General features: G+C 36.6%; 1 protein-coding gene across 1 annotated transcript; it reads right to left on the minus strand.

The window, feature by feature from the left end:
• Positions 1-912: 912 nt before the first annotated feature.
• LOC141491179 (glutamine amidotransferase-like class 1 domain-containing protein 3, mitochondrial) lies at positions 913-9,741 on the minus strand. Its single transcript, XM_074191849.1, has 4 exons — positions 9,591-9,741; positions 6,740-6,911; positions 3,045-3,249; positions 913-1,237 (listed from the first exon to the last, which is right to left on the minus strand). The coding sequence occupies exons 1-4, from the start codon at positions 9,699-9,701 to the stop codon at positions 1,045-1,047; spliced, it is 681 nt and encodes a 226-aa protein (XP_074047950.1). The 5' UTR covers positions 9,702-9,741; the 3' UTR covers positions 913-1,044.
• Between the last annotated feature and the right edge of the window lie 3,163 nt (positions 9,742-12,904).

The following is a 12,904-nucleotide window of genomic DNA, read 5'->3' on the forward strand; positions in this document are numbered from 1 at the left end:
TTACTTTGTACAAGAATCTAATCATTAATAATATCTTCCTTAAATTCCTCCACTTAGAGGAACTAAGAAGAGAGCTCCCCTCTTCCAATTATCTTCCATTTTTTTATCTATTTGTTTTTCCCAATGGAATATAAGCTCCTGAAAAAAAGGAACTGTTTTTATTTTTGTCTTTGACTCTTCAGGGTCTCCCACATAGTAGATGCTTAATAAAAATACTGGATAAATTGAATTGGATAATTCCATTCTATTCTTATATACGTTGCTGAAATCATATTCCATCCCTACCCAAAAGCATATTCCTATTAATTATTCACAAAGTAGATTAAAAAAGAAAATATTATACAAACCTGAAAGTGCTTTATAAGTTCTACTACTACTAAGTTCTACTATTATTAAGTGTCTTTTAAAAATATCTCAGGATATTAACAAAATCTAATTGATAATGTCATTCTAAATCTGCATTATCCCAGAAAAGTAAGAAAGAGATGCCTAGCACAAATGCAGGAAATTGTCAGAAAAATGTTATTTTTAAAGAGTTAATTGAGCTATTTCAAACATAGCACAGAAACTCAAATGCCAAGTGTTCTCTTCGTTATTCTCAGGGCCAGTCCAAGGCCTACGTTCATATTTACAACAAATTATATGACATATTTTTCAAAGCCAAACCAATCTATTCCATTAGCAGTAGGCATCTGTGAAGGATCCAACCTGGCAATACAGGACAAAGACTTTGGAACATTCTGTTATCCATATGCTTGAAAGGTAGAATTAAAATGGTGGCTTCTATTTCTCAAAACACATCAAATGACATAAGAATGGCAGTTTGCTTGTCTTTGGACTGCATTTCTCAATGAAACAATAGTATTGCTTAATAATATACAGGCAAAAAATAATATTTAAGTTACCTTAAATCAATTTAACACAGAATCCAATTGGCTATGATTGAATCTCTTTTATTGAAACAGTCAAGAACATTCAAATGTTTTACATTTAAAACATTGCTCTTATATTAATGTGATGCTGAACATGAGCCATAGTCTCAAATCAAATAAGTTTTAAGACTTCTCCCACCATTGTTCCAATTCCATCAAAAATCTCATGCAGAGGGGCCTTGCACATGAAAGCACAAGTAGTAACAATCTTGTTGGTAGTATCTACATGAGATTCACCCACATCCTTACAAATATGTTTGCATCCAAGTTCCTGTATAGCAGTGGCTGTTTCAGCATCAGGAAACCTATTAAAAGAAAGACAGATGATGACTGAGAGATGTAACTTTTCTAAGCAGGAGAGAATAAGGCAGGATGGCAATCAGGAAGGTCTGGTTACCCCACACTGGCCCTCATTCATGAGCTGCAACATTAAGAACAAAACCAGTTGGCACTTCTCTAGAGACAACATTCATTCTCATGCTGGAAAGATAAAATGTTTAATTTGATGCTGAAAACTAAGCATCTATTAATATGACAGAAAGAGCTAAATGTATCAAATTCAATTTCAAATTATTATGAAAAGTATTATTTAGTCCATAATATAAGGAAATAAAATGAAAAAAATGTCTCTTTTAGTAAGCCAGGAAGGGGAAGGGGGATAAAGGAAGAGGAGGAATACTGTATCTCTGATATGATTCAAAGCTACTGTCCTTACATTTCAAATCAATTCAATTCAATGAAAGAAGTATTTATTATTGCCTTCCATGTTCCAAGCACTGTTCTACCCACTGGTTAATCAAAAACAAAATGGAACAAATACTTTCCCTCAAGAAGCTTATGTCCTCCTAGAAAGATTATCACAAAAAAATGGTAAGTAAAGTCAACATATATACAATATAACTTCAAAGTAATTTTTTTAGAGGGTGTAACAACTGGAAGAATCATAGAGGTTCAAAATTGAGTTTTGAAGGAAGTCAACAAGTTTCAGAGATGGAGGTGAAGAGAGAGGGCATCCCAGGGATGTGGAATAGCTTATGCAAAAGCACAGAGGTAGGAGATGGAATGGCTTGCATGCTGAATAGTAGGTAATCCATTGTGGCTAGAATATAATGCAATCATTTTGAAAAGCTTTGAAGGGAGCCAGATTTGAAAGGCTTTATATGCCAACTTGAAAAGTCTCTATTTTTTTCCTAGAGGTAATAAAAAGCCTTGGAAACTTCTTGAGCAGGAGAAAGACTGATCTGTTCTTTAGGAATATTAATTTGGTAAATGTATGAAAAATGGATTGAATAGAGGAAAAAAACTGGATACAAGAAGATGAGTTAAGAGGCTATCACACAATGGAGCAGCTAGGTGGAGCAGTGGATAGAGCACCAGCCCTGGAGTGAGGAGTACATGAGCTCAAATCTGACCTCAGACACATGATAATTGCCTAGCTATGTGACCTTGGGCAAGTCACTTAACCCCATTGCCTTAAATAAAAAAAAATTTTAATTTTTTTAAAAAAGAGGCTACCACACAAAGTCAGGCAGGATGAAAGGTAGAAGACAGAATGGCTTAAACTTGGCAACTGATTTGATATGGAAGATAATCTGAATAAAGAGTCAAAGACAGCTCTGAGGATAGGTTATTGGAAGAAGAGGGGAACTCGAAACAAAAAGGTATAAATTAATAAGAGAGATGGATTTACAGGAAAAAAACAAGTTGCATTTTCAATATGTTGAGCCTGAGATACCTAAAAGGCAAACATTTGTCAGGCATCAACTATGTACAAGATGTTATGCTAAGCAGTGGAGATTCAATGACAAATGTCCCTTCCCTCAAGAAGCTTACATTCTAATGGCTTGCTACCACAAGTCACATAAGTACATTAAAAGTAATTTCAAAAAGCTGAAGATATGATTGGGGGAAGTAAGAAAAGCCTCTTATAGGAGGTAGCACATGAATTGTGCCCTGTTCCACATTTCTACACATACCTGAGACAGTCCAGTAATGAAAAGCACTTTGGCAATATAACAAAAGTCACCCTTATACATCTGGGAAAGAGAAATCAGAAACAGAAAGCATGATGACAAGTTCACCCACAAGTAAATTTTTGGTCATTTTTCTTACCTTCCATCCATATTTTTATCATGACCAACTGTTACTTCACAACCCGGGAAGACTTTGGCTGCCAGTACAGGAGATATACAGCACAATCCAATGGGTTTCTTAGCACTGTGGAAGGCCTGCAGAGTGGCCTTGACAATATTATTGACAGTACAGTCTTTTCCGTCCACAGCCCAGGAGCAGAGGTTCTTGGCTATACCAAATCCACCTTTAGATATAATGAGAAATATCAGGAGCATTTAAAGCAACTTAGAACAAGGATATAGAGTCAAATACTAAGTATGTGGCATTGGCAAGTCAGTATACTATATTAACAGTAGAAATTTGAAAATGATGTAGAATTAACTTTGGTAAAAAGAAAAATCTAGGGAGAAAAAAAAAAGTTAACATAGCAACCTGGATTTGTTAATGTCCTCTGAATGCAAAGAAAAGGGAGAACTAATATAAAAAGATATTAAATAACATAGTAACCAGATGACACATATAAGTGCAATGGAACTAGACCAGTGACAATACAAAACAGAAAACAGGGTGTTAACTCTATAATCAAGTTTTAGTAACAACCAAAAGCCAGTCCAGGCACAAGGGGGAAAAAAACTGACTTTACAGGTAAGAATCCTAATGTATAAAGCTAAATGATAGAAGTTGATAAAATTAACTTAGTTATTTTATTCTTTACAGTACTAGGAAGCTATGAGTCGTTTTTAAATACAAAGATTTAATTTTTTTTTGAAATGCACTCATTTTTATTTAAAACTTAATGAACAACAAGAAAATTGCCATAAAAATAGTAAAAGAGAAAAAAAAGGATTGCATATTGATCTCTGTTTTATATAGACTACCTTTCTTTTTTAAGTATATAATTAATTCTCCCTGTAGCTTTCAAAACTAGCATGCTTATCTGTGTTTACTTCTGGCCTTCAGTAATTGTTACTTTAATTTTTTATAATTAAATTTTATCTTTTCAAACAGCCAAATCTATCTTCCCTTGCTCTGCAATCCCTCCCCACTACAGAAAAAAGAACATACATGTGTATCTATATAGATATTTCTGTAAAATGTTTTAAATCTATACTCTGAATTCATCACTTCTCTGTCAGGTGAGAAGTATGTTTGTCCATAGTAAACACATAAATGATTTATAATTCATTCATTTATTCATCATGAGTTCTATCAAATCAGCATTCAGCATTAATCAGTGTTAAGTCTTTCAGAGTTGTTTGTTTTTGCATTACTATTGCCATTGTATAAATTGTTTCTATTTCAGCTCACTTTCAGCATCAGTTCATATGTCTTACAAAATTTCTCTGAAATTGCTCTCTTTAGCACTTCTCACAGCACAAAAGAATTCTATCACACACATATGCTATAATTTCTTCAGTCATTCTCCAATTGATTGGTATCCCCTCAGTTTCCAATTCTTTGCCACCAAAAAAAAAAAGCTGCCATACACATGAACATATGGGTCCTTTTCCTTTGATCTCTTTGGCCTAGTAACAGTACTGTGGAGTTTATGTGGAGTATATGTGGAGTTTAATAACTTTGGGTGACATAGTTCTATATTGCTTTCCAGAATGGATCAACTAATTCACAGATCCACCAAAGATTTTACATCTTTTCCTAAAGATGTCTCACACACCTTCTTATCTTCCCTTTTTCTATCCCTATCCCCACCTCAACCTCCAACCTCACTGAGGGGAAAAAAAGTGCAGAAAAACAACAACCTTCTAATAAATATTCAGAGCCAAGCAAAACAAATTGCTACAATATCTGTGTTCTAAAATACATGACTCATTCTGAATCTTGAGACTATCACTTCTCTGTCAGAAAGAGAGTGGCATACTTCTTCATCAGACCTTTATAATCAGGGTTTCTGAGTGTTCAAAGTTGTAAAAAAGAATGAATTCTTTGAAAAAATTTTTGTCAACAATTTGCATTGGAAGAGTACAAATCTGAGGATGCAATCAACAGAGAGCTACCAAATATTTACTCCTGAATATTCTTTTGACCTTTGCCATGATAAAATCCTTCAATACCCACAATCTCACTGCCATGGGAATTCCTTCCATTGGTACAGATCATAGCTGTAACTTTTAAGTTTGTTTTTCCTAACTGGCTGGAGTCAAATAAGTTTATCATTGAGTGATCAAAATCTGGTAGAGAGCCTCTGGGAACATAACTAGGTTAGTCTTCAAGAACCCAATCCACAGTCCAGTACTGTTTTCCATTCAAGAGGACCGATGAGAACCTGTACTCTAGTGGCAAGATCTCTAAGAACCCCTGAACTCCTTCATAAAGTGAGGAGAATTTGTAGAGGCATAATGTAAAAATAGTACATCAAAGAATACCTGAATAAATCAAATTTATCAAAAATACAACCTCTCTTTTTTTAGGAAAAAATAAACAACCTAGTCTATTTAAGTAATTGAGATCATTTAAATAACTATTCTCTGAGGATCAAAATGCCTAAGAATATTAGAATACCAAATCAACATCAATCTTCAAGAACAATCACTATAACAAAGTTATGATGAAATAATCCTGGTTTCTACAAGGGAATAAGAATGATTTACTTTGTCATGTGCCAAATTTATCTTGTAGGTAATCTTGCCAAATCACTGCAGTGTAAAAAAAAAAAGATATATTGTGGATTGTCTACAATAGTGATCCCAGATTATGGTTTTGGAATATATCAAAATATCCCAATTCTTTGAAGGAATGTAATAAATTTTCAAAATAGTCTCAAAATAATTAATTTTTTAATTTAAAAAAAGTCTGCTTTACTATACTGCCATAAGGGTTATTCAATTAAATACATAAATTATTGTTTTTCAAAATTCGAACCAATACATTCTAACCAGCATTTATTGGAGGTCCGTTATGTGCAAGGCAAAATGAAAAATAGCAAAAAAGTTTCCATTCTACAGATAGGACTTAACAGATAAACAGATAAGTAATGAAAATTTTAGTCAGCAAAGAATATTAACAAGGGAAATCAGGGAAAGCTTCTTTATCATCAGTGAGTCCTTAAAGCATGCTAAAGATTATTAGAGGGAGAAGAAGAGGTAATATACTTCTGGCAATGATATATACAGCCTCTACCAGAGGTAGGAGATGGAGTGGGAATTTTATTGCTCAGTCCTTTCCAACCAAAACTAACTATTGGGTTTTCTTGGCAAGGATTCCATAATGAGTTTGCTATAAGGCAAACAGAGGTTAAGCTACCAGACCTGGATCACAGGTTCAGAACTCTACCCACTGAGCCACGGAGCTGCCTCACATAGTTGCAAAAGTTTAGGAAATAACAAACTTGGCTAGAAGGTAGTGTGTGAAAAAAGCAATGTCAAATAAGTCTTACATTAGATTGTGAAGGGCTGGTTGCAGAGTCTATAGTCTATCCTAAGGAAATAGGGAACCACTGAAAACTGAAGGACATGGTTGGATATAGCTCCTCTAGTTATTAGTTTTCTCACTTATAAAACTAGGAAGTTGCACTAGATGACCTTAAAAGTGCTATCAAATCCTAAAGCACTGAAGCTGGCACACTAATGCTTGAGTCAAATTTAAAATTCATGTTTCCTCACTCCCAAATCAGTATTCTTTCCAAAATACCAAAACTTCAAGTAGGTATGCTTTTTCCCTCTACACACACACAAAAAAAATTAAAACAGATGGGAAAAGATTTTAGGCCAACTCACCGGGAAAAATAACAGCATCGAACTCACTGACCTTCAGGTCTGCCAAATCTTGAATATTACCTCGTGCAATCCTGGCACTTTCAACTAATACATTTCTCTTCTCTTCTGTTGGATTGCCAGACAAGTGATTAACTACATGCATCTGTTCCATGTTAGGAGCAAATATCTTCACCTTCAAAAACAGAAATGAAAAATAAGTGGTACTGTTGCATCACTACTGTTTTTTTAAATAAAGTCTTACAGATTTGAAAATAGGAATCAAAATTGAAAAGTCACTCTACAACTGAATGACGTCTCAGAGCCAATATATGGCACACACCAGACATTGCAAAGCCAGAGAAACTGGAGAAGACACTCAACAAATAAACCCTCTTCCAATGGGAAATAGTTCAAAAAGAAATTCAAAATCAAAAAAGTTTTAACAACTATATTTGGAAGATGGAAGTTACAGTAGAAAAAAATGTTAGTGGTACTCTTCAAAATGCTATTTTACTAAAGATGAATCTAATTTAGAATTGTAGTATTCCATTCTGTTTTCAATATGGGCATGATATTTTACAAGTTTCAATTGCAAGGGGTCTAAAAACTCACAGATAGATAGATAGATAGATAGATAGATAGATAGATAGAGAGAGAGAGAGAGAGAGACAGAGACAGAGACAGAGAGACAGAGACAGAGAGACAGAGAGACAGAGAGAGAGATAAGCCATTCCTTAAAAATGCATCAAGGGGTGGCTAGGTGGCGCAGTGGATCAAGCACCAGCCCTGGAGTGGGGAGGACCTAAGTTCAAATCCAGTCTCAGACACTTAATAATTGCCTAGCTGTGTGGCCTTGGGCAAGCCACTTAACCCCATTTGTTTTGCAAAAAATAAATAAATAAAAATGCATCAAAGCATAGTCACTCCCTGAACTTATTCCTGTATTTTGTTCCAAAAGAAGCATCTAAATGGAATTTTTTTAAAAGAGCAAATTGAAAACATAGCAAAAGGGGTGGCTAGGTGGTGCAGTGGATAAAGAACTGGCCCTGGAGTCAGGAGTACCTGGGTTCAAATCTGGTCTCAAACACTTAATAATTACCTAGCTGTGTGGCCTTGGGCAAGCCACTTAACCCCATTTGCCTTGCAAAAACCTAACAAAAAAAACACAGCAAAAAAAGTCATCAACTATTCATTTATAAATTTCTATCAAATTTCATTTTACTAATAGTTCCTAGAAAGTAACTTGTAGAGACTACATATATTAAGTAGACTGAAAATAAGATTGAATATACCACTAAGTATTAGATTTAAATGTCATCTCTTTTTATATTTTTTATTTAGCAAAAAAAACCAAGTTCAGTTCGATCTTTGATATAAATAAACAGCATTCTAACATTTGTGTTTATACATCCTCTTCACATACTTCTTTGTACAAAACTTAAAAATAGGGGGTAGCTAGGTGGCTCAGTGGATAGAGCACAGGACCTGGAGTCAGGAGTACCTGAGTTCAAATTGACCTCAGACACTTAATAATTACCTAGCTGTGTGGCCTTGGGCAAGCCACTTAATCCCATTGCCTTGCAATAAACTAAAAAAAGAAACTTAAAAATATTTAGAAGGTAAAAAAAACTGATATCTTATTGTCTGATCTTGCTATCTCTTACACTTTATGTTTCTTCCTAAAGGATATGATTTCTCTCTCATCACATTCAATTTGAATCAATGTATACCATGGAAACAATGTAAAGACTGGCAAACTGCCTTGGGGGGGGGGGTGCAGGAGGGAAGTAAGATTAGGAGAAAAATTGTAAAACTCAAAATAAATAAAATCTTCAAAAAAATGTTTTACAAGAAACAGCAAATAAAAAAACCCAGATACATATAATGGATTCCTGTCACTTTACATTGATTTTGCGTGTGTGTGTGTGTGTGTGTGTGTGTGTGTGTGTATGTGTGTATGTATATATATATATTCACCTTTAAAAGCTTTACTTCATCATTATATCCATTCTGACTTCACAACCTATATTCATGATGCATTTATCCTTTACAGAACTATAACTAGGACCTGGGACAAGTCACTTATCTGTTGGGCCTCATTATTCCTCCTATTTAAAATGAGTATTAAGACCAAATTATCTTCTTACAACACTTTCTAAAAATCTCTAACAATGGAAAATGCCTTTTCTACTAGATGTCTAAAAAGTCTAAGCTACATTATATCCTACATTGTTACAAACAATATTACAATTTAGAATCCAATAAACAAAGTCTCAAGGACAGAATCAAGTACATAATTAAAATAGAAACAAAGTAACCTTGGAAAAAGCCAGATGAGCCATCTTAACTAGGTGGTAAGTTTTGGAACCTGTGAGGTGGAAAAAACTAGGGTTGGGGTTAGGGAGGAGGGGACCAGGAGGGAATGGGGTGGGGGGAGAAAGAAAATGCGGACCAGAAGGGGCCATTTCTTAAAGTGGTCGCTGGGAAATGCATTCAGCTTTCTGGCCTCAGCTTTTCTGGCCATTCTGGCAAATGGAAGCCTCCATTTGCACCCCATTCCTTTGGAAAGCTTCTCTGCGCGAATACTAGACGGAGCAAGGACTATGCTTGCATTGTAATTTTTAAGGTGCTATCTCTAGTAAATAAATAAAAAGAAAGTTGGAGGAGGTGGTCAAGGCCGGAAAAGTCATCCTGCCTTCCTGGCTGCCGCCCGGGCCGCATTGGCGCTCTCCAGGAAGGGGTTCCAAGCTCCTCCAGCCCCGGCCCTTGGCCCCCGGCCCAGCTATCGGGTGCAGGGCCCCTCGCCCCGGGCCACGCGCTTTGTCCACCCCGCTCTCCCTCTTTCCTGCCCCGCACCCCATCCGACCCTGACCTCCGCCCCGCCGCGGCTGAGATGGACCAAGACGGCCGAGGCTTCGTGCAGCTCGCTGCCATCGAACACTCCGCAGCCGGCCAGGACCACGGCCACCCTCCGCGGGGCCATGATGCCAGTCGGGCAGGCTCCTGGGGGCGCGCAAGCCGGCTGCGGCTGTCAGCGGGGCTCGGCGGCGTCAGGGCGCGGGCCCACGGCGCAACCTCACTCCCCGGGCCCGGACCGCGGCCCCTGGAGGCCACCAAGAGAAAGGCGAGGAGACTGTTCGAGTTCCTGGGAATCACTCTGGTCCTTTTTTTTTTAACTCAAAGTGCTTTATTTTTAAAAAAGAAAACCTATTCCAAGACTAAATTGCGTGATCTTTGCAGATAGAAGACCTTTTTTCCCCAATTTTTGACATTTTTAAATTTTGAGTTCCAAAATTCTCTTTTCCTTCTTCCCCGCCTTCCTTGCTTAGAAGGTAAGCCATAAGATATAGATTATACAGCAGTTTACTAAAATATTTCCATATTAGTCATTTTGTACAATAAATTGGAATCAAAGAAAAATATCATGTTTCAGTCTATATTTAATCAATATCAGTTCTTCCTTGGGATTGTCTTGGATCATTGCATTGCTGGGAATAGCTAAGTTATTCACAGTTCTTCCTCAAAACATTGTCACTGTGGGGTGGCTAGGTGGTGCAATGGATAAAGCACCGACCCTGGAGTCAGGAGTAGCTGGTTCAAATCTGACCTCAGACACTTAATAATTACCTAGCTGTGTGGCCTTGGGCAAGCTACTTATCCCCATTTGCCTTGCAAAAGCCTAAAAAGAAAATTGTCACTGTGTGCAAGATTCTCTTGCATCCATTTGTGTAAATCTTTCTAGATTTTTCTGAAATCATCATACTTGTCATTTCTTATAGAACAACATTGCATTACAATCATATACCACAGTTTATTTATCCATTCCCCACTGATGGATCTTTGATTTCCAATTTTTAGTCATCTGATTCCTTTTGTTTTGGTAAATTATTTTTTTATTTTTGCAAGGCAATGGAGTTAAGTGACTTGACCACCAAAGTCACACAGCAAGGTAATTATTAAATGTTTGAGATCGGATTTGAACTCAGGTCCTTCTGACTCCAGGGCTAGTGCCACCTAGCTGCCTCCCCCCCATCTGATCCCTTTTTAAAAAGAAATCGTATTGGGGAGGAGGGAGGAGAAATGAAGAATCTAGGGGAAGAGGGAAAAGTCTAGTCAAGAAACAATTATGAAATGCCTATATGCCCAGGCACTATGACAATCTCTGAAGAAACAAAAGCAGCAAAAATAGTTCTTGCCCTCAAGCAGTTTATCTGCCGGTGAAGAGAGGGCCAAATGCAACCTAAGTATAAAAAAGCTTTATACTGAATAAATTGGAAGTAATCAACTGATGTACAAGAATTAAAGGGTTTCTAGCAGAAGATGTGATTTTTAGCTCACTCTTGAAAAAGAAACCAGGAAAACCAGGAGGCAGAGATGAGTTAGCAAAGCATTCCAAAACTTAAGAAAATCCAGGGGAAAATGCATTGAGTTGGAAGATGGAGTGTTGGAGAATCAGAAAGAAGACCTGGGTCATTGGATCACAGAATTTTTTGTTGTTTGTTGGGAGCAGGGAGGAGAAGAGATAAGTTATAAGAAGACTGGAAAGGGGAAAGGAGGGGCAGGTTTTGAAATCAGAGAATTTTATATTTGATCTGGAGGAGATTGGGAGCCCTTGGTATTTATTGTATGAAGGTAGGTTAGGGTGGAGTGATCAAATATGAACCTTGGGGATATCTCTTTGATTGGTGGATGGAAAAGGGACTAAATGAAAAGAAAATTGAAAATCAGAGACCAGGGGACAGTGAGGTGGCACAGTGCACCAGACCTGGAGTCAGGAGGACCTGGGTTTAAATCCAGCCTCAGAAACTTAATAACTGCCTAACTGTGTGACCTTGGGCAAGTCACTTTACCCTATTGCCTTGCAAACAAAAAAGAAGAAAACTAAAGACCAATTTGAATCTATTATAATCATCTACAAGGAATATGATGAGGGCCTCACCCTAATATTTTTAGTGTCAGAAAAGAAGACATACACATAGAAGTATACATATATGTATGCATATTTGTACATGTACATATATGTGTATTTTATATGTATATGTATGTATATATAAACATATTGCAAAAGTAATATAGGCAGGACTTCTAAACAGATTGGGGGTGATAAGTAAGAATGAGTAAATGGAGAGGATGCCATAATTTAGATGAAGATGACCTTGCCTCTCTTTGAAATGATTTTAAAGTTGTACACCACTGGGTTGTAGTAAACTTGAAATCAGAGTTCAGACTCTGATATAAAGGATCTGTGTGACTTTGAATAAATCACTTGCCCTCTATGTACCTCAAGTTTCCTCATTTGTAAAAATAGGGTGGACTAGATGATCTCTAAGCTCCCTTCCAACTCTTAAATATCTGATTCTTAGATCTATCAGACTATGATACCCTTCTTTGGAAAAGTAAATCTATAATGAAAGAATTGTGAATAGTGTAGCCCAGAAATGTGAAATCAATTGGGGACACCAAGTGGATGAGAGGTAGAAAAAGAGACATTTAGGTAGAAAAGTTCTTACAAGTGAGTTTGGGTGGTTGTGAAAAGTCCCAGTCCTAGGTAGGAAGTATATTCCTTCTTGGTTCAGTATACTAGCAGCACTAGAATAGCATAACACCATGGGGATGGGATAAGTTCCATGAAAATAAAGTCTAGAGTTAGGATCATCCAGGGAAATAGAAAATTGATCACTGGATTTTAAAGTTTGAAGGCCTGAATTAAAGTATCAATTCTGCAATTTACCAGTTTGCCAAAAAATAAATAAATAAAAAGTCCTTTATAAAGGTCCCTTGAGACTTCAGAAAATCCTGGAAAGACTTACATTAAGTGATGTTGAGTGAAAGGAGCAGAACCAGAAAACTATTAGACATACTAACAACAACATTGGGTGACGATCCACTATGATTGGAGTTGTTCATTTCAGTAGTACAATAATCAAAGACTATTCTAAAAGATGTGTGATAGAAAATGCTATCTATATCCAGAGAGGGAGTTTAGATGCAGACTAAAGTCATCTTATATATTATATCATTTTTTCTTCTCCAGTTTTTTTCTGTTTGGATTTGATTCTCCTTTCACAACATGATTAATATGGAACTGTGATTAGCATAATTGCACATGTAGAGCCTATATTAGATTGCTTTCTCTCAGGAGAGCAGGGAGGGAAGGTAGGTAAGGAGGAGAAGAAAAAAGTAAAA

Source organism: Macrotis lagotis, chromosome 6 (genome assembly GCF_037893015.1).
Source record: "Macrotis lagotis isolate mMagLag1 chromosome 6, bilby.v1.9.chrom.fasta, whole genome shotgun sequence".
NCBI classification, from domain to species: Eukaryota; Metazoa; Chordata; class Mammalia; order Peramelemorphia; family Peramelidae; genus Macrotis; species Macrotis lagotis.